This window comes from Synchiropus splendidus, chromosome 16 (genome assembly GCF_027744825.2).
Source record: "Synchiropus splendidus isolate RoL2022-P1 chromosome 16, RoL_Sspl_1.0, whole genome shotgun sequence".
NCBI lineage: Eukaryota > Metazoa > Chordata > Actinopteri > Syngnathiformes > Callionymidae > Synchiropus > Synchiropus splendidus.
The window spans coordinates 18,567,156-18,594,073 of record NC_071349.1 but is presented as its reverse complement, the minus strand read 5'-3'; the positions used below and the strand labels follow the sequence as shown (position 1 = coordinate 18,594,073).

General features: G+C 44.7%; 2 protein-coding genes across 7 annotated transcripts; one reads left to right on the top strand and one right to left on the bottom strand.

Moving 5' to 3' along the window:
• Positions 1–1,543: 1,543 nt before the first annotated feature.
• letm1 (leucine zipper-EF-hand containing transmembrane protein 1) lies at positions 1,544–15,375 on the bottom strand. 6 transcript variants are annotated; one of them, XM_053845156.1, is made up of 16 exons: positions 15,043–15,374; positions 11,820–11,877; positions 11,242–11,731; positions 9,925–10,068; positions 9,669–9,806; positions 9,365–9,568; positions 9,173–9,292; positions 8,908–9,039; positions 8,668–8,826; positions 8,471–8,590; positions 8,096–8,128; positions 7,597–7,731; positions 6,832–7,025; positions 4,359–4,515; positions 4,084–4,272; positions 1,544–1,561 (listed from the first exon to the last, which is right to left on the bottom strand). In XM_053845156.1, exons 1-15 carry the CDS (start codon positions 15,125–15,127, stop codon positions 4,120–4,122), a joined length of 2,322 nt encoding a protein of 773 aa, XP_053701131.1. In that variant the 5' UTR covers positions 15,128–15,374; the 3' UTR covers positions 1,544–1,561; positions 4,084–4,119. The 6 variants fall into 6 exon arrangements, with proteins under 6 accessions (XP_053701131.1, XP_053701135.1, XP_053701130.1 ...); XM_053845157.1 differs by lacking the exon at positions 1,544–1,561 and adding an exon at positions 1,651–2,037; XM_053845155.1 differs by lacking the exon at positions 1,544–1,561 and having other exon boundaries at positions 1,644–4,272.
• Positions 15,376–16,765: 1,390 nt separating this feature from the next.
• Positions 16,766–26,540, top strand: nsd2 (nuclear receptor binding SET domain protein 2). The gene is made up of 22 exons (XM_053845898.1): positions 16,766–16,958; positions 18,104–18,722; positions 18,841–18,997; positions 19,110–19,276; positions 19,815–20,192; positions 20,267–20,411; positions 20,538–20,629; positions 20,716–20,794; positions 20,849–20,964; positions 21,432–21,521; positions 21,596–21,722; positions 21,785–21,985; positions 22,301–22,480; positions 22,578–22,734; positions 22,808–23,010; positions 23,074–23,177; positions 23,257–23,526; positions 23,597–23,713; positions 23,923–24,064; positions 24,141–24,247; positions 25,283–25,472; positions 25,551–26,540. Exons 2-22 carry the CDS (start codon positions 18,132–18,134, stop codon positions 25,853–25,855), a joined length of 3,918 nt encoding a protein of 1,305 aa, XP_053701873.1. The 5' UTR covers positions 16,766–16,958; positions 18,104–18,131; the 3' UTR covers positions 25,856–26,540.
• Positions 26,541–26,918: the final 378 nt, after the last annotated feature.

Below are 26,918 nucleotides of genomic sequence, written 5' to 3'. Positions count from 1 at the left end.
TGAAAAACCCATTTCACCTGCGCTGACCACCCCATGGTGCGGACACTCTGATCTGTGAGCTGCCCTCCCAAACAAGCCGCTCGTCCTCCTGAGAACATCACCTCCGTGTCAATCAGAAGCGACTTCCAGGCGAGTCAATACAGACTCTGACTCATCACTGGCGGTGGAAGTTGGCTGCCCGTGGCTTTGTCTTCCATAGAGCGCCGCGTCATCCGCGCAATGATGGCGTGAGAGACGGCTCTTCATCAAGCCCACAGAAACACACCACACTGTGACGGTGGGAGCCGCTGGAAAGTCAGCCAGGCCTCGTGAATGCGGCTCATTCTTCAACACCAGAAAACACTCGGCAGCGACTGGGTGGCCTCCCGTCGACGTGTGCGGAGCCGAGGTGAGTTGGACGCCGCGCGTCAGGTGATGGATGTGAACAAAGCGCCGCTCTCAGCGGAGGCCACACGGGCGCATGATGAAAAGTGGGTGTGACGTGGGAGGATTTTCCAGTGTTGGCAGAGGAACAGACTGAATTCACTCAAACAGGAAGTACTCCACACTGGTGCCAACTAGTGGGCGGCTTCTCAAGTGCACCCAACATGAGGTCCCTGGCTTCGTGGCAACCGGGAGCATCGGCTCCCCCTGGTTGACTGTTATTTACACTGAGAGTTATGAAGCAGAGTTCTTCAAGCTCAGATTTGTCACCCGTTCTCTGGTTGAAGCTTGTTTGTTTTTTTAAAAAAAATATGTTTCTTTCACATAGAATAGTGTTAATAATTGTCGCTATTTTTGTAAAAAAAAAAAAAATTAAATAATTACAAAGAATTGGTATTTTCAGAATTTACGTAACATTTTTTTCACATATCTTCCTTTTTATCGATTTAAAAAATACTATTGATTCATAAAGCTATTGTCGCTGTGCTAACTGAATCTTTCCCACTAATTTTAGGCTGAAAAAACACTAATAATAATGACCAGGTTTGTTTCTTTTGCATTTTTTAAAAAACCGGCATTTACTGTTTTTTTTTTTTTAATATTCAGTAAGTATTCAGTCATTGCAACGTTTTTTTTTAGTTTTGTTTTTTTTAACTTGGCAGGAATTTTTTAAATTATTGTTACCATTACTATTACGACCACTACCTGTAGTAGTACTAGTGCTGCTGGTAGTATTTTAGCTGGTGGTTGATTTTGTAATATTTACTTACTTATTTACACACATTATTCTAACCAAAGGAAAAAGTCCGTCTCGTGTCTTCATCCTCCCTTCAGTAGTCATCGGGCTGATTCGCCAACATCGAGGCATAAATCCTTCAGTATCGTTCTCCAGAGTTACTTCATGGCTTTCCAGCTGGCGCGGACCGTGAACGTCTCACATTTGATGACGGCTGCAGCGACTCGTGCCAGGAGGTTGGATGATCTCAGTCGCCACGAATCAGGCCCCATATTGTTGTTCATGGAGCCGTTGGTTGGAGCCATAAAGCGTGCGCTTGCACCGCCCCCTGCTGGATACACACACACAGCGTATATGCACCAGTGTCTCCAACTCCTCCGGCTGCTGCCCCCGCGACCCAACCTGCAGTGAAACACTGAGTGTTGCTCTTCTGAATCAAATTCGCATGAAAGAGCGCCGTAAATGTAAAACAGTGAATCAAAAAGTTTCCACTGGCTTGTAGCCCACATGTTGTCAAACAGACAACAGCAGATAAAAACAGAAATAATAGGAAACAGGCGGCACGGCGACAGAATTTATTCCAGCTTTGACAGCGCGTGTTGCGTTTCAAAGAAAAGACGACATGACGTTTCTTCTAAAGAAACCAATTACACTTTGCAAAACCCTTTTCCCCCAGAGTAAAAACTGACATGACCATTGTCCTGTTGTGTTGTGGAGTCTCTGCTAGTGCACGGCCTGGAGCTCAGCTGGTCCCTTTTCTTCACTCGCACTTTGATCCTGGAATGAACTCACTCCACCGTGTGGACAACTGAGTCCGTCTCAATGTATTTTTGTGGGACACATAAGGTCATAGACTTCATTTATACCAACGAAATGGTCTGCAGGGGTCAGCAAAAAATTAAGTAAATAAAAAATACATCAAATAATGTATAAACAAAGTAACAGTAAAACAGAAAAAAATATGAACATACATAGATTTTTTTGCAATTGTATATTGTATCGTATATTATTTCTATATATATTTCAGCGTACTTAGTACAGTGAGTGAAAAAAGGGGGGAAAAAGAAATCCAACAACAGATCCATGTGTTTTCTTATTTATTATTTTTCTTTACATATGATTCATGTTAAAAAAGAAAAAAAACATACATTTGCAATTCAAGTTCAAATGAAAAAAACCTGAAATCCCCTGCGCACCATTTGGAGGAAAGAAAACATCATAATGTATGAGCCAAATTTCAATTTTGATTGTCATAAATCCTGGCAAACTTAATTCAAGTCCCACTTGCCAGGATGAACTCAAATTCATGGCCCCAGGATTCTGTTGCCTCTGCAACTGTCCCAAAGATATCAGCGTCCTTGTTCATGCAAAGCTTCAACAGCAATATATCATCCAATATATTTCATATTTGAGTGAGAACTCGGGCTGCTTTATGTGGCGTAAGCTTCAGCTCAAGCTCCCTGCAGAAATAAATATGTCTGTGCTCTGCCAAAACGACATCAGTCGACAACATGGTCAAATAAATATCCTGTGAACAATGACATCCTCGGGACTGAACATGAGTCAGCAAATTTCACACTTGACATTCAGAGCATCGTATTGCTCGGCTTGTTTCAGGACGGTCAGAAGTGAAGACACGAGTTTGACATTCAGCGATGGGAGCGTGTCTGGACGTGAGAAGAGGAGGAGGCGGATGAGGGAGCACCGGCACGTGTGTTTGTGAAAAACGGGTCAGAAGCGCCGCCGCTTCACTCTGAAGACGTGCGGATATGAAGGAGCCTCCAGTTCTGCTCTGAACATGCTGCGTTTTATAGCAACTCACAGATGAGTTTACACAGTCGGGCTTAGGTCATTCAGGTTTTTCTGACCCTAAATTTGGAAAAAAAGCTTATGTTCAGTGGACCCATACAAAGGAACGGCTAGCTGGTGTCAAGGTTTCTTGTAGCTTGTAGCCTCTTGTTGGGAAACTTGATGAGAGAAATATAGATAAATAGATCAAAATATACATGTTTCTAGCTTCACAACCGCAGGCTGAACTATGAGACAGCCTTGCTGAAGTGTTAGGTGGACGTGGGTCCTCCTCCCAGGGAGCTCCAGGACCTGCTCGCTGCCCACTGCTCGGGCACAGGGTCGGTGTTGTTACATAGAGAATTCTGACTTGGATCTCAGAATTCAGCAGCCTTTTTTTTTTCCTCTTCCATAGATGCCTGACTTCATGCATCGGTACAATTGCTCCAAATGCTGTCAATTAAAGCTGAGAAGTTTTGGGGGGAAATACCAGTCATAATATAAACTATGATACAAACAAACACGGTAAGATAGTGAATACCAAAATATATATATATCTCGTCACATCCATGATATGATCTGCAGTTGGACTGGTTCTGACCCACTACGTCGGAGGAAAGGCCACTCAATAACCGGGGCCTTGGCATGTGCCACAGTGCAGCTTTGGCGTTGAACAAAACCCAGCAACCAGGGCGAAACAGAGAACACGATGGCAGCAAGGATGAGACGCTAAACACAACAGCGGTGTGGCTTTTGTGGACAGAAATTCAAGTATCATCGAGTGAAAATGAAGGTGCTCAGACAGAGGAGTGGAGACATTCGGTGGAATGACGGTGATTCTCGCTGAACTGTGCCACGGCAACGTCTCTCAGACACTTGCCGACGATAGTTTTCTTTAGCGCAACAAGGTGCGACTTTCCGTGAGCTGCTCCTTTCAGCACATAAAGACACCAGTACATATTGCTGCTTCTCCCCTCTTAATAAATAATTAAATATAATTACAAAAACTAAATATTTGTCTTCATGAGCAGTCCGGTGGAAGATCTTTAAAATTACTTTAAATTTGGGCCTTTTGAAGGCATTTTTTTGTTTTATTTATTGACAAGATGCTAAGCTGCGGAGGAGGCCGTGGGTACCTGCTGAGCCAGCAGCCACTGTCCTTCAGTAGAATGCTAGTGGTTGAGCGTGGCGGCTTGTTCCTTCTCCACCTTTTCTTTGGCCTTCTCCTTCTCGATCAGCTTCTCCTCTTTCTGCAGCATCACCATGATGTCGGTCACCTGCGTGGTGGAGATGTCGATGTCCTCCTTGTCGATCAGCTCCACCACCTGCCACAGCACCACAGGGAGACTCGAGGTTAGCAGCGCTGCAACGCCACAGCGGCGGCGGCGGCGGCGGCGGCGGCGGCGCTTGCCTTGATGACGTCGTCGATGTCGATCTTGCCGTCCTTGTTGTCGTCCAGCGCCTCGGCGATGCTCTGCAGCTTGTGCTCGGGAATGTTCTGGATCTGCCGCATGACGGCGATGAGCTCGTCGATGCTGATGAGGTTCTCTCTGAAGGTGTAGAAGAGACTGTATACAGGAAACGGTTACCAGAACTGAGCGCCAGTAAAATGTGGTGGAGACGTTTGAAGAAATCAGGATGGAATTATTGGTTTTTTTTTAGGTTCCCAGATCACTCCAATCAAAGTCAATCATCACACAGAACATTCCATTGCACTTGGATCATTTTGCAGCGTCGGGTGAACACATGAATCCAAAACAAGTTTGTTGTTTGAAATGAACATTGTATATATCCATATGCCTCCGTATCTGAAGATGTTCTAGGTCTCCATGTTTATGCTAAATATTCAATATCTTCCCCAACACTTGTGTTTTTTTCATTGCACACTTATTAGCTCTTGGTCTCAAATAAATATGTAAAGAAACATTTTGATATATTCAAAATATTCCTTTTCTTAATCTATAAAACTATCAAAGTCCATGTAAATTTAGCATAACATTTATTGTGTTATTTTGGTAAAATATACCATCAGACTTTGGTTAATGCCCTTCTGACCTTCCACCTCCACACATTTCAGGGAGGGTGTTCGTTTGATTATGATGCAAACAGCACTCTCATTTAAAACCCATATTTTGGCCCAGTAGTGTGTTGAAATGAACAAGAGCAAATCCAACGAATGAAGGTGCGCAGGCATCATTTCGCAGTGTGTGTTCGATTCGCCACTGGAGCAAAGAAGCCACAGACAAACGAGTCATCTGACAGTTCACTTCTTTCATGTCCACAACACATGCAAAGCAACGCAGGTTTGACAGGGGAGCAAAGGAGTGTTTCTGTGAACACTGTGTAAACGTTTTTGAACTTTAAGAGGCAGCGATGGATGAATATTCATGAACATGTACAGTATGTCTGAAGGCCAAAGTGCGTGGAGGGAGCCATCTAGTGGCCTAGCGTAGGCACTACAAGCGTCTACTTGACTGAAGTTAAACAGCAAGGACCAACCTACTTGATCATTAAGCCACATGACCTCCTCAAAAGACACACTTTCTAAAGTTCAACATGGGTTAATGAAGGTTCCATGGAAGAAATGTTAGATGTTTAAAGCAGGATTTTGCAGCTCACATTCCATCATTGGCTCAACACCCACTGTGGAGTCACGCACATCAGATCTGAACAGCAGCCACTACGATGCAGCATAGCAAAGCAAGCAGATGTCAGTCAGCCGTGCTCCATCTTACCTCGGAGAGTCGCGATATTTAGACAAGAATAATCTGTAAAATGGTTCAGGTCATTAGCGCCACCAATTGACATCTTTTTTTTTTTCTTTTTTGCTGGGAAACCTTTTGTTCCTCATATCTCTCCACCACCATTTTACAAAGAAGATGATGATGAGGATGATGAGGATGATGATGATGAAGGATGTATAGCAAATGAGTGGAGCACCATCTCAGGTTTGACAACACAAAATGGAAAGCAGCAGAGAGACTTTCTGTCAGGGCAATGAAGCAGAGCCACGGCACGTCAGCTCGGGGAAGTGTAACACTTAAAACAGATGGTTTGCTAGCTTCACTCACTCCAGGCACCACAGACACCAGTAACAACATTTACAAGGCCGCTTCAGCCAAATGCAGTCACAGATGACTTCAAAGAGGAATTGTTTCTTGCCAGAACTGTCGTTTAAACTCAAAATTCTGAACAGCCTGAGTGACTATTAATCTAAGACCTACTGGAAGGTTGAGTGAGGAAGGAGCCTTGTGGATCATTAGGTCACTGGTGTGACTGAGGTATATGGTTTCTGCAAAGCTGGGTGTTCAGGAAAGCGCTATATAAATCTGAGCCATTATTATTTCACATGGATTTGGGTCGACTCTTCATCTTGCTGTGTCTGTCTCATGCAAACATTTTTCTCTTCTTACCCGCTGAAACAATTTCCAAGCTCCTCAAAAAGATTTTATTTTAAACCTTTTAAATGGAATTTGGATGAAGACATCACAGCATTAAAAATGATTTCTTTCAAATCCATCGTTGATGCTTATCCGAAATACCACATTTTCCAAAGCGTTCTATCCATTTTGAGTTCTTGATCAAGCATCCGATGAACTATTCATTGGCCAGTTGAGTGATGCAGGACTCTGGCGGCTCCAAAAAGATTTTGAATTTGAGTTTAACCTCTTGGTAAACTCCAGGGCTGACCATTGCCATGGAAATACTACATTCTATATATAAAAATATAATTGTTGTTCAGAAAGGGTTTAAGGGGTTAAAGTTAGGTTAAGAGATTTATGCAAAAATGCTCAGCAATATCTCTTTCCTGTTAATAGCTCAAGAGGCAAGTCATTCTAACAGGTTCCTAAGCACTTGTTCTGGCATGGGCACGCCGTTCTTACCCAACAGGAGGAGAGCTTCCACTGTCCATTTGTCCATCCAGGATGACTTTGTCCTTCTCCAGCTCCAGAATAATCTTGTCAATGCGGCCGATCATCCGGTTCACTCTCTTGGATAATCGCTGGCTGGCCTTGGACTCCTCCAGCGCCTTTTCCTTGCCAGTTTTCGACAGCTCCTTCTTGATCTCCTCCAGGTCCTGAGAAGAGATGGAGGTCACGTTATTCACTACCTCTGCACACACAACCAAACGTATCTGACTCTAAAGTCATCCTGAAAAAAGCCACTGCCTTAAAACCTGGTGTTTTTATTTGCCAAATTATTACTAACTATACATCATCCTCCACTCCAGGCGAAGCATTATCACCGTTCTTTCCCCTTTGCCTCCTTCCTGTGGCCCTATCTCTCAATTTAAGCCGTCAAACTCCCTCCTCCTATCTGCTCGCTCCATCACTTGATCTCAAAGACAGCAGTTATTTTCGATTCTCATCTGTTGCTTGTTTACCCAGGATCAGCCCTCATCGCTTTGACTGTCTCTTTGTGCTTTCCTGGACATCTTCATGACACTTTTGGACAGTTTTCTCATCCTTCCAGCCACTGGACGACACCTGCTGAGTAGACATCTTCATGCTCCGTGTATCAAATGTGTTCTTCCCTTTCTTCTCTTACACTTCTGAACTTGCACATGAAGCTTCTGCACGTAACATTGGAAGCTCTAACTTTCATCCCCAGGTTGGCAGCACACTGTGAACCTGCGGCTCAAGACTTGCCTCGTTGTACTCCTGGACATCATCCTTCAGCTCCTCCAGCTCTTCCTTCTCCAGGGTCAGGAGTTTCTTCTGCTCCTTCAGCTTGGTGCAGGCGTCGCTCAACATGTCAATTTCTTCTTTCGTGATTTCGTCGTCCTTTTTTATAGACATGGGACGGGAGATATATCACACATTCATCAAGATGTCTTTGCAGTGACAGAGGAAAGGTTAGTAGCTGTGGATTCCAACAGACAACATTTACTCCCTAACACCAGAGCACAGGGTGACTGAGAGAAGTTTCAGGAGCTACAAAGGTCAGTATTGGCGCCACAACCTTCAAGGATAAACAAGAGGAAAGGAGGACAGGAAGGTAATATTGAGGTGGGCTAACACCAACTACAAGGAAAGAGGCCCATCATAACGTAATACTATTCTATATTCCGAGACAAATTGCTGTGTACAAGGACAAAAGGGGAGGAACAACAGGGTTTGATCTAAAGGCTCCATCATTGAACCTAACCTGGAAGCACAGGAATGTCTGCCAGCGGTTAAACTGTGAGATGCAGAGGAAGAAGAAGCACAGAACATTTAGCACCATCATTGCATGCCAGGGAATGTTCCAAACAAGTCCACTCCTGACTATCAGAAGAGACACTGGAGCCTAGATTCATCCAACTCATTCACAGTAGAGTTCAAAACTGAAAATGCAGCACAAGGCTTAGCAGCCAAATAGATCATACTCAGTGAGAAATGTCAATTTGATTTAGGTTTTGTGCTAAAAGACCTTCGATGGTTGCAGTACATTTTGGTGCCAGAATGCCTTTCAACAAAGTACATACTACACAAACCATGTCAGTAGTGTGCGCAGGTAAATATGACACAACACAAAGCTTACCTTGACTGCTTCAATGACGGGGGCTGTATCCCTCAAGATCTCGCGATCAACAGCTTCTGCTGCCACTTGTGCATCACCTGGGTGTTTCTTTCTCTCCACCTCCAGCTCCATCTCTTCCTCCTATTGAGTCAGAGACACAGTTGCAGTCATTGTCTAAACTCTGGGTGAAAAATCTAAAACAATAATTGACGCTTTACCCTGGCAGCTTTCTCAGCAGCATCTGCAATCCTTTCCATCTCCCTCTCCTTGTTGTCCTGGCGTATGGCCGCCTCCTCCTGCAGAGTGGTCTCCAGTTTGGTCTTGTTGTCCACTTTTGAGAGCTCCATTTCTGCCGCCATTAACTGGGCCTCCTTTGTCTGCGCAATTAACACCAAGTTAGACATAAAAAATGAAAGATGTGTTGACATTGTGCGTCATCGTCCTCCAGTTTGACATACCACCATCTCAGGTAGGTTCTGCAGGGTGTTCTTCAGCTGATCGGCCGGGGACAGCGTGTCCGGCAGGTACATGGCACGGGACAACAGAAGCAGCGACGTGGGGATCTGCTGGGTGAGATGCAGCTCCAGCCACTGCGGAGAAGAGAATCACAGTTTCTTGAAACAATCAAGAAGACAACATCCAGAGGATTACATTGAATCAACTGAAACAATAAAAATGAGAGCTTCCAGAATCTTTCAGAACATAGCTAGACTTCAGTGCTACCTGGCCGAGTTGCTCCCTCAGTCTGTCCTCGGTGACACCAAGAGACCTCATCCCTCTGACGCGACATGCAGCCTGCACCTCGTTTACATTGAGACTCTCGACACCTTCCTCTGCGATGAGCTAATGCACACAACAAATACAGGATTAGAATAAACGTATGAGGAGATGAAACATGGGTGACAAGAGCCAAACCTTGTCATCGGCACGGATGGCCCTCAGCTTCATGATCAGCTGGAAACGGAGGAAGTTGTTGGTGCCAATGGACTGGAGTTCCAGAAGACGGCACAGCGCCACCAGCTGAGGTCGTGTCAGGTTGTCCAGAGTCAGCTCATCCTCAAACAGTTTGGAGAAGCGGATAATCTCCTCATTGCTGGGCCGCTCGCCAGAATCTCTGATCTAAAATCAATAAAAAAAAAAAACATGAATAAAATTGAGGGCAATATGTAACCTGTTAATTCCTTTGCATATTTCAAGTCCAACATGTTGAAATGCGAACCTTCTGGAAGAAAGTAGAAAACTCCTCAGTAGCGTCTCCCTGAGGAACTTTATTTCTCAGTGCAATCTCCTCAATTGTGTCTTGCAAGAATTTGGCCATCTCCAGTTTGACCCTCAGCTCCTTTTTCAACCTCTCCTCCTGCAAGAACAATCACGTAAACTGAAGTGACTCTTTCTTAAACAGTAGGAAAAGTTGCAGACAGACTAAGGACCTTGGTTCGGATTTAAGCTATTTAAGTTAGTTAAATAACAATGACCTTCTTCGACTGCGTCTCAAAGGTGGATGGCAGCATGTTTGGGAAAAGCTTCAGTGCCACTGGAAGCAGGAACTCCATGAAAGGGACAATGATGAACACCAGGAAAGGCAGAAGTCTGAAGACATCCGCACATGTTCTGAGGAACTGAGGAGAGAAATTAATATATTCATTGATTTCTTTAAACATATATAATACTTTTTCACAGTATTTACAAGTCTATAACTCACCAAAAATAACATAGCGCTTTTACTGTCATCCTATTGCTACATAAAAAGAAAATCTCATATCATTCTGACTGAACAACACCAAAAGTGGCTACAAATCTTGCAGAGGAAATAAATAAACAAATTAATATAATAAATCAACATAACATTCCAAAATAAATATGCTCATTTATATATATATTTAACACATCGCTTTTCAATCACATCATTTTAAAACTGAAAAAGAACGACAACCCCCCGCAATTTTAAAGTAATATTCAAAAAACGCGATTATATACAGACAAAAAATATTTTTGAAAAGGGTGCAGTTCAACACTACATCCAGCAGAGGCCAGCAAAGCTTTCGACAGCCAATTTAGTGGCTTATTTATTGTTTTTACGTAGCCTCCACAGCACAGTCAGCGTGGACAATACTGGCAACAGACACAACAGTAGCGTTTTGCTGCCTCCTCCTCCTCCATGACTGAGTTTGGTGCTCACAGTATACAAAAGGGCTTCATTTGCAAGGCCTTTGACATGTATATCGTCTCCTAAAGATCCACAACAAAGAGATAGTGGAGTGAAAAGAAGAGCCACTAAAGCTGTAAGTATTGTAAGTGAATGAGAAAGGAAAGATTAAGGAGTCAATAGAGGTTAGGGGAGCAGAATGTTGAAATGATTGTGGAATTGAGGGGGTCGACTGCTTGTCTATCTTCATACAGCGCTGTGGATCAACAGCTGTAGAATGTGTTGGGTCAGCATGGGCCAGCCTCATACATTTAAAACATATAGAGCGTTTTGCCTCTTCTATCAGGGCCTGCTTTTTCTGCAATAGAAACCAAATAAACAAAACATAGACGTTATATTTACTAAGGGGAGATCCAACACATTCATTGGTGATTTTCGGCTCAATGTCTGACCAAAGGAAACTAAAACCATCCAAGCAGATCAGGATTGTTCCACATCGCTTGTTTCTGCAGCCATATACATCCAGCATGTAACCTGCTTTAAGGATTAATCTCTCTGTGACGCAGACAGCATCACAGAACTGGACAAATGCTAGGTGTACTGGATTACTTGAGAGCAGTCACCGATCACTTCATCAGTGTCTCACCTGTCTCCTCTCGCGTCGAGATAAAGCATGACCGTTGAGGACTCTCCACAGCAGCCGCCCAGCGATGATGGTGTCAATCCACAGCAGCTTGAAGCCGTGATAATAGTGTTTGACCTCATCCACCACGCGCTGCCGGATTGTCCGTCTTACAGGCTCGGCATCTAAAGTTGGACTGTACACCGGGCCCCCTTCCTCCAGCTTCTTCTTCTTATCCTTTAATGAACGCAACGACTTCTCCACTTTGGAATCGTCCAGGCGTCTACATGAGGTGTGAATCCATCGGACGCTCGCCAAGTCCTGATGCCGTCCATTTCTCCACTGAAGCCCGGCTGAGACAGCGGGGTTTGAAGGCGAGCCTCGAAACGTGAAAGTGCATTGGTGCCACTTTGAATCCGGGTTCTGGGTGGAACCCACATAATCATCTGACCAGCGGAACGAAGGACCAAATGAGGAGACCGGGGTGAAGCCACCGAGTCTGAGACCATCAACACTGGAGGAACAAGACAAAAACACCATCAGGAATGACAACAACCCGCCAGTATAAACACCATTACAACTTCAGATCATGAATAACTCACATTTGACTTGTGTGCTTCAGTTCTGTGCAGGTAAAGGAGCTGCCATCTTTAAGTTTCTCTGTCAACAACAAAGGAGATACAATAAAACATCAACTAGCAGACAACACAAAACGAAAAATCACAAACTTAATTCTAAAACGTTAAAACACTGGATTGGCAGTACATTAAATTCTTTAGCAACTTCAGGGAAGGTCAACATTATGTAGAGTCCACGCAGCGAGGGACGAGACCAGTTACGCACATAAAAGCATGTTGGACAAAACTAAACGATGCAAATCCAATCATAAAAAGCTGTTTCTGTAACTCAGGATTCAATTACACTTTAGGCTCTCATTACTATATTGAGAAATAAGAGTTTGTTGTACAATATCACAAGGGTAGTTTATTTTATTTTTTTGCTGGACTTGGAGTCATCCACATATTTGCATACTATCTTTTGGACTGTGGAAGGAACCATGACAGAAAATGTTGCAGTTTTCCATCATATGCTGCTATTTTAAAACACACTACACCAGCCATTTTGGTTCAAATCATCCAGAGAGTTTTCCAACACTATCTTTGGTCTTTGTCGGAGGTCATGACGGTTCCACCCTCTATGAGGCCTCAGTGGGGCCCCACCTGCTACAGAGGAAGCTGTGGGCTCCTCCATGATGATGAGTGAGAGTGAAACAGGAGTGGTGAGAGCCTTCCCGCCAATCACAAGCGATCATACAGCCTGGCCACGCCTCTCCTTCGCTTCTCACATGACACCCAGGAATAAATCCAGTTAGGCCTGGATGAACATGACGGTGAAAGGCAGCGGCCCACACAAGTGTTTACTGGAACAGTCCGACTTATTGTTAGCCACCATCAGTGCGTACAGCAAGCACAAAGAGAAAGTCCTGGAACAACTATAGATGAACTCTTACGGTTCATATGAGCTAAACTACTAGCACCTTGGCCTCCATTATACACTTTCAGTTTGACTTGTGCAAGCTGTTTTTTTCCCTCATGTACTTCCTCTCAGAGCTAAGATTTACTTTACTCATGCATGGTGGTGATACATTGTTTATATCAGTAAAGTATACTGGTATTAGAAAACCAGGAAGCTGATGTACATGTTACAACTACAGGTTGAAGTTACATGAAGAACAGGCAGTCAAAAATTTTAATTATTATTATTGCAGATGGAAAATATATCCAAACCAGCTCCCTGATAGCATACGACGTTTGATGGTCAGTAAAAAAATTATTGCATAAGAAACTGACAGAGTGATGACTGAAGCAATTCACAGCTGAGATACCACCAACACAAGTTTGTTTGCACAGGAGCCCAGGGGCCATAAAGACACCAAACTACAAGATCCTGTTGCGCTCAATGTGAATTACAAAGCAACTCAGCTGCACTTACAATTGTAAAGTGGGCATGAAGTCAATGGCAGGCACAGCACAACTAATCTTTTCCCTATTTATTATTTCAGGAATTATTCTGTTAAATCATTCTCTGGAGTGCAATAAGTCATCAAACCAGTGAGACTTTTTTAACCTCCCCAAATGGGGAAATGTTAGTTAAATAAAGTGTTAGAAAACGTGTTTCGTAAATCACCACATGCATGGTTTTGTACTTCATATTACTGATTGACACAATGTCAAACACGACTTCCAATGTGATTTAAAATAAGCACCACAATTTCACTCAAAGCAAACTGTCCCCCTCAATTAACAAAGCTTAATATAAACCAGTATCTGCAAGCACAATGCAAAACCTCACACACTCTAAGTTCTCATCATGAAGAGTAAATGCACAGGCTATGCATTGGACTGCTCCCAATTTAACTTACGTGTTAGGTACAGCTTATCTTTAACTACCACTGACCTTTCCACCCAGGTAAGATTGAAACCTGCAGACAGGTCAATGTACTGATCTGCACTTAGAACAGTTGCATTTAATAATGTGCTGCATCGCAAGGCAAATTCAATGCCCAAGTTGGATATATATTAAGTGCATGAAAAAAGGACACTGACAAATTTCATTCATTCAGCCTGTGAATTTCTTACACTTAATATTCAGTATAACAAAGCAAACAATTCCAATAGCATAGACATTAACAATGAGTAGGAGACAGTTGAGGTCAGAGCATCAGTTATGAGGCAATGTTTACTTGAGTAAGGGGAGCAATTTGTCCGTCGATCTCGGCTTGCTGCCAAACATGCTTAGATCCAGAGTGACTCTGCATTAGTAGAGTATATTTAGAAGCATGCAAGCTCAGAAGGCATCAGTGAAACTTCAACTCAACTCTCAGACACGTGTACATCCATAACTTAAAATAATACACCTTACATAAGATCCATTCTGACATGTGAATAGTAACCAGAAATGTGTAACTGAAGCATTTCGCAATAAACCCTAAGACACACAATGCTAAAGCGACTGACCTAGTTCATTGTTCTGCTGAATTTCCCCACTGTGGGACAAATAACGGACATCTAATGTAGTCTAGTATAATATATCAGCTCATGCAATAGAACTTGTCAAGGAATTATGATAGTGACCATCATCACTTAGCATTCCCAGTGACTATGGTACACTCAAATATAAAACAACAAACGTGGCTAAAGTAACAACTAAACCTCAGAGTACACAGACATAAGCGATAAAGCCAAAAGAAATGATACAGTAATGACACAACAGAACTGTGAGACACATGGTAGAGTAAGTAACACGAGAGCAAATAAAAAGGTAACTTTTAAGCAGGTAAAAATATATAAATCTACATATATAATCGATCAAAACTGCAGCAACGTTGTGTGACAGTACCAAATTACTTGTCAACAAACAACATCATGAAGTGTTCCTGAGCACTAGCACTGATTTTAGAAATAAGATTCATGAAGGTACACAACTCATGGAGTTTGAGATACGTTATCTTCCAAGTCGATGTGTAAAAAAGCGAAGTAAAAGAAGACACTTGCTACCATAGCAACACATATCGTCACAGGCTGGAACAGGGAAGGTGGCAGTCCCCTTCGACACCCAATTTAAAGTCCAAAACGTGGATAGAGCGGATTCTAGCAACACATTTCTCAACTTTACCGCATATTGGTACAACACAACACCTACGCGTTATTAGCGATACGTAACACCCTTTAAATAACGGCTAATGCTAACGAAGCTAAAAGGCTAGCGATGTCTCTCGGCGTACTATATGTACAGTAACATGGATACTGTGAGATATTCTCTTACCTTTCACCTTCCTGATATCGTTCTTCAATGATCGGGAGGTTTTGATTAAAGGTGCCCGAGACCTGGTAAACAGGATTAACGCCATGTGGAGTCTTGACACTGAGAACTCGGTGAGGATTACAGTAACTAGCGAGCAAAGCGGGTCACTAGCTAGAAATACTTCAAGACGTCCGACGGAAATCGGCCTTCCTCTAACATTAAAATGGCGACTTCTCTTCACCAATGGAAAAAGCGACGGCGCATATTTATGCCCTTCTCGAGGTTACTGTAAGCCGGGCAAGGCACCCTTGTGACGCTGAACTCCTCACTGGACTCTGACGTCAAACTCGGCGATGCGACACACGGAACAGGCAAGTATCCGGTATAAAATAAAAGCCTTAAATTTGAAAGAAAACGTCTGTGTTGGGAGTAAAAGCGTTAAAACCCAAACGTATGGTAGTCACTCAGAAAAAATGTTTACCTATTTATTACCTTCTAGACCAGTGTAGTGATAGGAGATCGCTTAGCACAGCAATTTAACAGCAAATTGTTTCACTTTGGCGGCGGATATATAGGTCATTGATCGTGTAATTAAGTTACCAAATGTACCACACAAGATCATAAAAGAAAGAATAAATTCGAAACAAGACTGCATGTTGAGGTCATTTACTTATAAGCTTTTATTCTGAAGGTCTTGTTTTAGGAAGCTCCTGAGTGAGCGCCCCCTTCAGTTCGCATGCTTAATTTGCAGAAATAACTACAGTACTTATTATTATTTTGACTTGAGTTAAGTGGATTTGTACTTTTTCTGTATATAGTTCAACGACTGCAATGGGAATGAGTTGATTTTCCAAATATAAAAGAGAAAATCCTGATGTATTTCAATATTAGTCACATGATCATTAGCACCAGCACTATTTGATGATCAAACTTAATACACATTTTCATTGCCAATACACCATAAACCATATATAACATATATATATATATATATATATATATATATATATATATATATATATATATATATATATATTTTTTTTTTTTTTTTTTTTTTTTTCACTAGAGCAGCCTCATGGAGAGCGTCATAAGTCAAATCCAGCTTGACCTATGACCCTAGTTTGATGTGATGTGCATTGGTTTCCTCTTGGCACTGAGGTTTCCTTTCGTAGCTAAGAGAAGGACTTCATCACAACAGGTCGACTAATGAACGCGTTTACGACTAATTTAACAGTCGACTAGTTGTTGCAATAATAATTCATAAATGTTACACTAAACGATTCGTTTCATAGCGGGAAACAAAATAACGATTTTGTATTTCACAGTTAATTCACAGAGAAACTCAAGGTGCTGCAAATGGATGTTATATTAGAAAGTACGAATTATACGAATTTCAGTGCTTTGTGGGCAAGAATGGGCGAATCCTGTACATTGCTTTATTTACCTTTATTATTGGCCTGGCTTTTCTGAAACTTTGAAGACCATATGAGTCAATAAAAAGATGCTTATCATTGTTGAAACCTGCTCTTCGAAACATAGCGAGTAGCAGCCCTTTAACAGTGACCATAACCATCTCATCGACATCAACGATATGAAGTCATAAACAGTGAAGCAACATCGCTCCCGCAACACGATGTCCGGCTGGAGGGGACACACGGAGGTCAGCTACCTCCTCCTGTTGCTTTTTGAAAGGACCGGTTGGGTCCTCTCTTCGGTTGTCAGCCAATCACAAGTGAGTATTTTTCGCGCTGGTCGGCCTCTGAGTTTGAGTTCCCCGCAAGCGGTTCCCTCGATCTGAATGAAATCCTTAGCTTTCGAGGATGAATTCCGACATTTCTACGTTTTAACCATCGAGCGGAAACCCTGCAGGCGCCTGGAGCAAGGCCCCACGCTCGCGTTCTGGTCAGCGCCGCGGATGTTACCCGTCGTCAGCGTCCGTAAGTACACTTGATCGGGCCGGCCATCCATTTTAGCGAGAGATGAGCTGCTGGGCTTAGCATCGGCTAACGCACTTAGCATCGTTGCAGCGAGCTGTCATGGCGCCCGCAAATCGCATATATCATCTAAAGTACAGGGAAACAGCCTGTATACGCGTGCCCGGGCGCTAGGACGTGGTTTCATTTCTTCGGTGTTCCTGTTCAGACGTTGCAACATTTTTGTTATCCGCGGAGTGAGCAAGCGTTCAGGCTTTGTCTACTTGCTGGACCCCGGGAAATGGCTGCCTATGCCAGTCCTCGGGATGCGGCTGTGCGGCGTCTGTCCGTGAGCTGGAGCCATTGGATTGTCACGCTGTTGGATCAGATCATAGTCGGGTCCCACTTTCCCTCACCGCACTTTTCAAAGTTGTTCGTCGCAGACCGGCGTTAATACTTTGACAGACATCGCTCGCTGGTCATAACTCCTCGTTACTGTAATGTACACTCGCAGATTACAGTGGATTATTATTGTTTTTCTCTCTCTTTCGCTCTCATTGACGCACGAGCCGCGATGAAGCTTCAGGTATGAATGAGCTACTATTAATTCCGGTTCTTATCATTCCTCCTGCGTTGTCAGCTGCTGCCATTTCCGCGGCTTTTCCAGCCTCTGATGCAGGAGTTCGGCGGCTTCGAACCCTCTCCCATTGGACATTCGCTGCATGCGGTTAAAGCCTGCAGCCTGCCCACCACTTTCTCCGTGCTAACCACAAGTCCAAGCTAACTGCTAACCCGTCCCGGAGACGCACTGAATAACTTCTCTGGTGAGATGTTTACCTTTTGTTGCATACATTTTTCATCGTTTTCGCGTCACTTTAAGAATACGTGACCTAGTTTGCGACTATTTAGATGACATTTTTAGCCTCAAGTTTGACCAAATTGACGCGTGAACCCTGAGGTTAGAATATATTCTCAACAAATCCAAATCAGATGGAGGTTTCCCGAACAGGTGCACTTTTCTCCGAGTCTTGTTTTCATGCCTAGCTGGACGGAGAGCCATTTTGTGGAGGGAAATGTGCTTTTAAAGGAGCGTGCCTCGTCTATGTTTTTAACTGCACGATCACGTCATTTCATTTCAGCTTTAACTGTTTGTTTACTTTCCCCCGCAGCTCACTGAGCCTGGAGGTGGTTATTGGAATGGACAGCAAGGGGAGCTCCCTGCCTTCAATGCCAGAACCAGTCAACCCAATAGGCATGAAGCAGCCGCCCGACTCTCTTGGGCTCCGGAAGTGCCGTGTGGATATGAGCAGTGAGTCCTCGCTGTTGATGGACAAAGCTGCTGCCCAACTTGCCGCAACCCTACAAGATGGAGTCCTCCAGAAGATGTCCAGCCACAACCATGAAACACTCAAAGACCTCACCTCTCTTGTCCTGAATGGAGATCAGGATGCGATCCCCATGCTGGTGTCACCCGAAGCTCCGATGCTTAAAGTTGCCTCAAACGGAAGCCATCAGATCAACGGCACCGAACACGACACACGCGAACTGAAGGTCGCGATTCCTCTTGTTGTTAATGCGCCTCAGTTTGAGCCGTGCTGTGCCAATGGAACCAGTTTGCCCGATGCTTTTGAGGCTCCAAAGTCAGTACCTGAGCAGAGGGAGGATGTGAAGAAGAAAAAAGGGCGACCACTCGGACCCAAGCCTGAGCTGAGCATCAGTTCCTCTGATATTTGTATGGACTCCCTGGATGGCACACTAACTGTGAAAACCACTGGCGCTGCTGATGAGGTGTGTTTTTCACCAACAAGATACATATGTTTCTGTAGTTTTGAGACAACTTTAAACAACCCTGCAAACCTATGGCATCATCATGAAATGGCAAGTTTTTTTCTTTGCTCCTGAATAGCTTGGCCTCATCCACGAGCCCACACAAGTGTCTCCCCTAATGATCCGGTTTTCCGTCGGTGATGTGGTGTGGACCAAAGTCTCCGGATACCCGTGGTGGCCCTGCATTGTGACAACAGACCCGGAGCATGACAACCATATTAAACAGAAACAAAAAGGTATGCCTTTTTAAACTTGCTTTGCAGGAGCTTCCTCGTTCAAAAAAATGATTTGTTTGGAGAATAAACTTGATTGTAGTCTTGGCTGAATGAAGTCGCTCTGTCTTTGCAGCTGCCACGAGCAGGTCGGGGCTCCTTTACCACGTCCAGTATTTCGGCGACGCGCCCGAGAGAGGCTACATTTTTGAGAAGAACATTGTGGCTTTTACTGACGAGAACCAATATGAGGAGCTGAGCCTGCTCAATAAACGCTCACTGAACCATGTTGTCCACAAAAAGGTAAATCTCATTTCTGAAAGTGAAGTGAATGAAGAGTTACAGAGCAATAATGTTGCACTTCCTGTGCCTCTCTATTTAGCGTACAATAGGTCAACAAACTCCTGCATCATGAAAGTGTAGTTGTTATCAACAAGACAATATCCACTGATACTGTTATCAGTGCACTGGTCGCCCACTCATATGGGCCACTCTGCTCCTACTGAAGCTTTAAGTTAACGCCCACCAATGTCACATGATGCCTTGAGTGATTTAGAGAGGAGGTCCAAGGAAGTTCTAGAAGTTTTAATATGAAAGATGCTGCATCACTAAGTGTAGTATAAGGGTGTGTGTATAGATGGTTAGTCATTAAATGTTAGCCTTTTTCATTTTATAAACTGCGCACTGATCTCTTCCTCCCGCTATACAGTTGCCAAACATTCCTGCCTTTTGATTGACCTGTGTAATCCTGTTCGTTTCTTCTTCTCTAAATCGTAGCCACATTGTTGAGTCAATACAGGCTTGTTTCTCAAACTAGATGTTTCCTTCCTCCTCCGTTCAGACTGCACCGTCAGTGCCTCGCAAACTCCAGGCTCAGTGGAACATGGGCATCGTCCAAGCAAAGGAGGCCATCAGCATGTCTTTGGATGAGCGCATGGCACACTTCAAGTTTCTTTACGACGACGACGGGCCTCATTTGAATCCACACATCCAGGAAAAGCTTGTTAAAATCGATGCAACAAACCAAGCAGAATTACGGATCAGCCCCGAATTGTCAACGGCGTCGGCGGCATCCGTCAGCGAACCCGTGGCAGGAGCCCAGGACAGCACTTCAACGACTCATGTCGTCAAACGTGGAAAAGCACATGTAAATAAAGTGACGCGAAAAAAGACTAAAGACCCGGTGAAAGCGTCACTCAAACAGCTGCAGGACGTCAAGGTTTGAAATGGCTTTACTCAACATGGAAAGGAACGATTTAAACGTACGTAGAATGACGAGGTTTTGCTTTTTAGGATCCAGACTCCACGGCATCAGATTTGCTGAGTCAGTCAGTGGTTCCTGCTAAGAAGAGGGCGCGACCCAAGAAGGCTGAAGCAGCCACTAAATCGGTTAGAAGGAAGAAATTGGCTTCAGAGGCTGAAGAATCCACAACCAAAGGTTCATCTTATTTTTACTGATGCTTACTGTCATGAAAGGAGCCACAGCCTCCACGTATCTTTTCCCTAAACAGCTCAAGCAAACACCGGTTTCGCTTAATCTCCATCTTTTTATTTATTTTTTTAGTGAAGAAGGAGCGTAAGAAGAGCATCAAAAGGCCCCAGACGAGTGACAAAGAAGATCTGCCCCCCAAGAAACGGAAAACAAGTAAAAACCAGGTGTGTTTTCCCCCCCCCCACCCCCATTATTGAAGAGTTACATTTGATGTGGAATTGGAATTAACTTCTACCAATACCTGTGGCAGAGCACCACTGCCAGGGGAACCGAGAAGAAGCAGAGGCGGCGGAAGAGCACAAATGAAACCACCAAAATGTCCTCAACTGGTAAGAAGCAGATTTCCAAGCGAGTCAGACCTGGTTCTAAAATGATCGTCGTAGATGATAAAGAAGGCGAGAAACCAAAGTATCGCAGAAAAAGGAAACTGGATGGAGAGAGTCAGGTCACAACTTCTAAGGAGAAGAAACAGCGGACGTCGCCTTGCTTGGAGGCTGAGGTGAGTCAAACTGAAAGATGTTGACGTCAGTGTTCAGAGTTCAGAACAGCCTGCGATCATCGTGTTTAAATTCTGAATGTTAACTCTGTTAAACTATCTAAACATAACCTCTCATGTTTAGATAGTTTGGCCTCTGCTGAACTCAGGTGGAGTGACCTGATCCATGTCAGGTAGCTCAACTGAAATGGTGACAGACTGATGGGTGTATTTTGATGGCAGAAAACAAGCCCATTGTTTTGAATTTAATTGACCGCAGCTTTTCCTGAGATCCAGCCCACTTGAGCTGTGGACATGTGAGGTTGACACTTTCGAATGGTTCAAATGGCTTAGCATGTTAGCAAGAAAAAAGTATCAGTGAACAAACTGAATACAGATGCCTTCATCCCTTCTGGAGACGGAGCTTTATTTTTAATTTAATTTGATCCCTTGGTTTTGCTTCATGACTTCACTGATGTCCTCTGCTGCAGGGTTCTGGAAGCGAAGGTCGTCCGGATTCTCCCAGTGAAAGTTTGGACGGGATAAAGAAGGGTGAACGGAGGAAAGAGTTTGTCTGCCAGGTATGTGAAATATAATATAGAAGTCACCCCCTTCTAAAGGAGGATCTTCAGTAAACATGGTGTGAAACCAACAGGTGTGTGAGCAGCCCGGCGAGGGCTTGCTGCCCTGCGAAGGCCAGTGTAGCGGGATGTTTCATCTCAGCTGCCTGGGTTTGTCCCTCAAACCAGAAGAGAAGCTGCTGTGTGAGCAGTGCCGCTCGGGTGAGAAGTGCTTGAAGTGCCACCTTCTGAAACGGTCATAATGGTGTTTTACTGTGTCGCAGGTGTTCACTCCTGTTTCACCTGTAAGCAGTCTGAAGGCGAGGTGCGGCGCTGCCACGTCGCTCACTGCGGAAAGTTCTATCACGAGAGCTGCGTTGGCCTCAGTCCGCTCACGGTCTTCGACAACAAGGGCTTCCGTTGTCCGCTCCACACTTGCCTGAGCTGCCACTTCAGCTCCCATGCCAAGCACAAGTCCCACAAGGGTGAGGAGGCTTCCAGAGTCCCTAACTCAGTCCCAGTCGGGTTGAACTGGACATTCTTTAAGAGGAGTTTCAGGTCTTTGAGTCTGGATGTGAGACAGGGAAGGTTGGTCGTACATAGGGCCATGTGCTTTATTTTGCTGCTCAATCTGTCGACCCCACACATTTCCCACCAAGTGTTTTGCTGCAAGTTTATTTCTGTTTGTTTGTTTTCGAGGCGCGGTGGAGGAAAATGATTTTATTTTTACTTCACATCGTCGTACAATTTAGTTGGAAATTGAAAATCAAGTGATGTTGTTGGTCCGTGGTCTCTTGCAGGGAGGTTGATGCGTTGCCTCCGCTGTCCTGTGGCTTACCATGTGGGCGACTTGTGTGTGGCAGCAGGCAGTGAGCTGATCACAAACAGCGCCATCATCTGCACAAACCACTTCAATGCCAAAAAGGGCTACAGCCACCACAGTCATGTCAACGTCAGCTGGTGCTTTGTCTGCTCCAAAGGTTCGCTCGCCATAAAGTTGTTGTAGTTTTGAGGAGAAGAAACACAGATCACTCGAGAGTAGCTGGAACTGAAGTGGCTGTTTGCTTCTCCCTCCAGGGGGCCAGCTGCTCTGCTGCGAGTCTTGCCCAGCTGCCTTCCATCCCGACTGCTTGAACATCGCCATGCCCGACGGGAGCTGGTTCTGCAACGACTGCCGGGCCGGAAAGAAACCCAAATACCATGACATCATTTGGGTTAAATTGGGGAAGTATCGGTAAGAAAACGTCGCAGGAGTTAGGATTCTCTTCGACCTTTGGAGCCGAGATTAAAAGCGTTTCCATGTTGAGGTGGTGGCCTGCCGAGATCCATCACCCCAGGACCGTCCCCACCAACATTCAGCATCTTCGGCACGAAATCGGCGAGTTCCCGGTCTTTTTCTTCGGTTCCAAAGATTATTTCTGGACTCACCAGGGGCGAGTGTTTCCGTACATGGAGGGCGACCGGGGCAGCAAGTACCAGAGGTCCGGGATTTGGAAAGTCTTCAAGAACGGTACAAGTCTCCTGCTTTTGTTTGATGAGGTCCAAGCACACTGATTCTGAGGTTCATTTCCAGCCCTGTTGGAAGCTGAAGCTCGATTCAGTGATATCAAAATGAAGAGGGAAGCCAAGGAGGCACAGGCGAACAACAGGAAACCTCCTCCGTACAAGTTCATCAAGGTGAGTGTGCAAATCCCGGAGGCGCATGTTGGAGGCTTGAACACCTTGTGTGTGTGTGTGTGTCACTCCCCCCCCGCAGGTCAACAAGCCAGTGGGAAGAGTTCAGGTCTACACGGCCGACGTTTCCGAGATTCCCAAGTGTAACTGCAAGCCCTCGGACGAGCGGCCATGCGGGTTCGAGTCCGAGTGCTTGAACCGCATGCTGCTGTACGAGTGTCACCCTCAGGTCTGTCCCAGCGGCGAGCGCTGCTGCAACCAGGACTTCACCAAGCGCCTCTACCCGGAGACCAAAATCATCAAGACTCCCGGGAAGGGCTGGGGCTTGATCTCGCTGCGGGACATCAAGAAGGTGAGGAGGCAGCCGCCGGCCGCGTCCTAGTTGAGAGAAACGCTAGTTAATGTGGCACGTCCTGCACCAGGGGGAGTTTGTGAACGAGTACATCGGCGAGCTGATCGACGAGGACGAATGCAGAGCCAGGATCAAACACGCGCACGAGAACAACATCACAGACTTCTACATGCTCACCATCGATAAGGTTGGTTCTCCGCCTGAAGCCGCTCTGCAGTGTGGCGGCGTGCTGAGTCACCAGTAGCGCCATTCTCACTGGGAGCTACATGAAAGTCCTGGTATTGCGTTGGGAATGTCTCGCTCAAGTCCAGCGTGACGTTACAGTAGTCAATACTACAAGCTGAGATCAAGTCTCGAGGCAGCTCATGGTTCCAAATGATCCTCTGATGTTTTAAGGATCGAATTATCGACGCCGGCCCCAAAGGAAACTTCTCCCGCTTCATGAATCACAGCTGTCAGCCCAACTGCGAGACACAAAAGTGGACGGTCAACGGAGACACGCGGGTCGGGCTGTTCGCTGTGTGCGACATCCCAGCAGGTGACACTCGTTCTTCCAGTATGTTGACAAGGTCTTGTGGTATCATTGTTATATAACTATCAACTGGAAACTTCAGGTACTGAGCTGACCTTCAACTACAACCTGGACTGTCTGGGCAATGAGAAGACGGTCTGCAGGTGCGGCGCCCCAAACTGCAGTGGGTTTCTTGGCGATCGTCCAAAGGTCAGTTGTCAAGCTGCGTCTCATCACTTCATCACTTCTCATCACATGCCAGATGTATGTATGTGAGGTCTGCATCATAACATCATAGTTCGTCTGACTTTATCGACCCATTTACAGCCGACGTCATCGGAAAATAGACGTGAGCATTTGGGTCAACAGAAGTGGCTCCGCTTCCATAGACTTGAACCATCCATCGAACGTTTCAGTTCTAAATATGTTGAGATGTTCAGTGGCCATATTCTCATCGTCGACTACATTTCTATGGGACTGGGATCCTCTTTTCACCCGTCTGTATCGAGGCTATTTGAAGGAATTTTCATGAGTTTTTGTTTTTATTTAGTTATGAATTTTTGTCTTATTTTTAATTTGAAATTTGAAAATGCTTTGTTTTTATTAGTTCTAGTTTGTAGTTTTTCCTTCAATGTGTGGTGTTGGAACAAGCTTGAAGATTGAAATAGGTCACAAAAATAGTAATAAAAAGTCAACAAAAGACACTATGTCACCAAAAGCATTAAGTTTGGCAAGATGAGGCTTTTGCCCGACCACAACCATCATCGCGCTTGTCAGCGTCGTCCAGTCGCCGACACAAGTGGTGTCACAGACCCGACGTGCCGCACCTGGTCGACAGCTGTCGTAAAACCAGCCCAGCCAAAAACCAAGTGCTTCTTTATGATATAAGTAAAGACGAAAACGAACAATAATTTTACTTTGTTTTGATCAGTTTTGGAAACAGTCAATGCAGTTTCATTGTTTTAGGAAAAACTTCCATTTTTGTTGTTAGTTCAGTTCACGAAAACGATTTACAAGTCACTGTAATAACCTTGGTCTGCATGGGTTTTTCCAAACGCTGAGCTTTGCCACACTTTTGTTGGCGATGGTCACATGTCCATTCCTCAGTAGTGATAAAAGTCAATGGCTCTGTTTTCTCTGGTCTGTTTTGCATCATTTCCACTTCTTAAATTTGTCCTGAATGAAAGTGAAGTAAAGCAACTTTTTGAGCTTCAGGTTCGTGTCTCTTCTGTCTGTTGTCTCCAGAATGGCCAAGCAGCCGAGCCCAAAGGGAAGCGAGGCAAGCGCAAGCTGAAGAGGCGGCGAGCGGAAGGGAAGAAGTCAGACGACGAGTGTTTCCGCTGCGGCGACGGAGGGCAGCTGGTTATCTGCGGCAAAAAGACCTGCACCAAAGCATATCATCTGTCCTGCCTTAACCTGTCCAAGAGGCCCTTTGGTAAGAGGCACTCAGATCCTGCTGCGCGTGGCCTCAGACCGGGTCTCAAATATCCCCCCCTCCACCTCTTGTGCGCAGGCCGCTGGGACTGTCCGTGGCATCACTGTGACGTCTGCGGGAAAAACTCCGAGGCCTTTTGCCAGCTGTGCCCCAACTCCTTCTGTAAGATTCACCAGGAGGGGGCGCTGCATCCCTGGACGGCGACTGGACAGTTGTGCTGCCAAGAGCATGAGGAGATGGAGGTAGCAGAGAAGCCGAATCAGGCGGCTGAGGTCGACACACAGGTGGCCAGCAGCAGCAGCAGCAGCCGTGCTCCCAAAGCATCCAAGAAGCCGAGAGAGCCCAAAACTAAGAACTCCAAGAGGAAGACAGCAGAAGCATGAGGTGTGACTGTCGACCCTTATGAGGGTCAGAAGACCAAATGAGACTCGGCTGTTTAAAAAAAAAAAAAATCCTTGCTCCAAGATGACAACGTGAATCACTGCACATCGCTAATCTCACAGTGCCAATTTTTGACTTTCAGGATGTCTTCTGTTTTAATCATCAGTCTTGTGAAGCAAGTGTGCATGACGTTCAGGACAAAGTTAAATTATAATTTGTGTTGACAGGTTTTGTTCCATAAACACCGGTTTGTTGCATTTTTTGTTTGTTTTTTTTTATCAAATCTTTACCGGCAGCTCAAGTTTGAGATCCCTTATTATTTTTCAGATCCGATATCGACACATCAGAAGATTCTCAGTGGAACAGCGAGTCCTGAGAGTATATTTCCGTTTAACAATCTTTATCCTAACTTTGACTTACGGTGAGCGAATGTAGTGGAGTTATTTTCAAGCACTGTTGTATCACGTAGAGCCTGCGGCGCTTAGCTTCGTCATGTAACTACTGTCCTAGTAAACCAGACTAATATGTACATACTGTATAAGTGCTCATAGTGATGCATCTATTGTAAATAGACGATGATGATGCGGTTGGTTGTCTTTATCATGCAGTGCTGAAACACTTTTGCTGCAGGATTTCATGTCTGGTGAATCGTGCAATAAAAAGTGATCAAACTTGCATCAAGAGTCAAGTGGCTGTCGAGGTTTTCCTCAAATAAACATAGACGTGAGTCCTGTCAGCTTCATGGTCATTTCTGAGCGTTGACTCGGAGCCAAAGACCTGAACGGAAGTCGAGTCTTTTCGACGTTTTTGTGTGGCTATATAGATGTTTTTAGTTTACAGCGATTTTATTTTGATTATCATTTTAAGATATTTACATTCGTTTCTTTTGCTCGCCCCCTGAATTTTATCTTCAAATGTAATGAAAAGTGATTCCGAGTTAGCGGATGTGACGTCATATGTTTTGAGTCATGGCGGCAAAGCAGGCAAGCTTTCCTTAGCATTTTCAGTTGTTTTTCTCGGTTATTTTAAGGTTATATTGACTCCGTGGTGTCTAAAAGTATTGTA

Bases quoted from the DNA above. Each gene is read 5' to 3' on its own strand.
- letm1 (XM_053845156.1), bottom strand. From the start codon at position 15,127: ATGGCGTTAATCCTGTTTACCAGGTCTCGGGCACCTTTAATCAAAACC. The intron at 9,293-9,364 runs GTTTGGCTCTTG...TGTGTGCATTAG, and splicing joins CCATCCGTGCCGATGACAAG to CTCATCGCAGAGGAAGGTGT. The intron at 4,516-6,831 runs GTAAGAACGGCG...TCCTGTATACAG, and splicing joins GGAAGCTCTCCTCCTGTTGG to TCTCTTCTACACCTTCAGAG.
- nsd2 (XM_053845898.1), top strand. From the start codon at position 18,132: ATGGACAGCAAGGGGAGCTCCCTGCCTTCAATGCCAGAACCAGTCAAC. The intron at 20,193-20,266 runs GTTTGAAATGGC...TTTGCTTTTTAG, and splicing joins AACAGCTGCAGGACGTCAAG to GATCCAGACTCCACGGCATC. The intron at 20,412-20,537 runs GTTCATCTTATT...TTATTTTTTTAG, and splicing joins TGAAGAATCCACAACCAAAG to TGAAGAAGGAGCGTAAGAAG.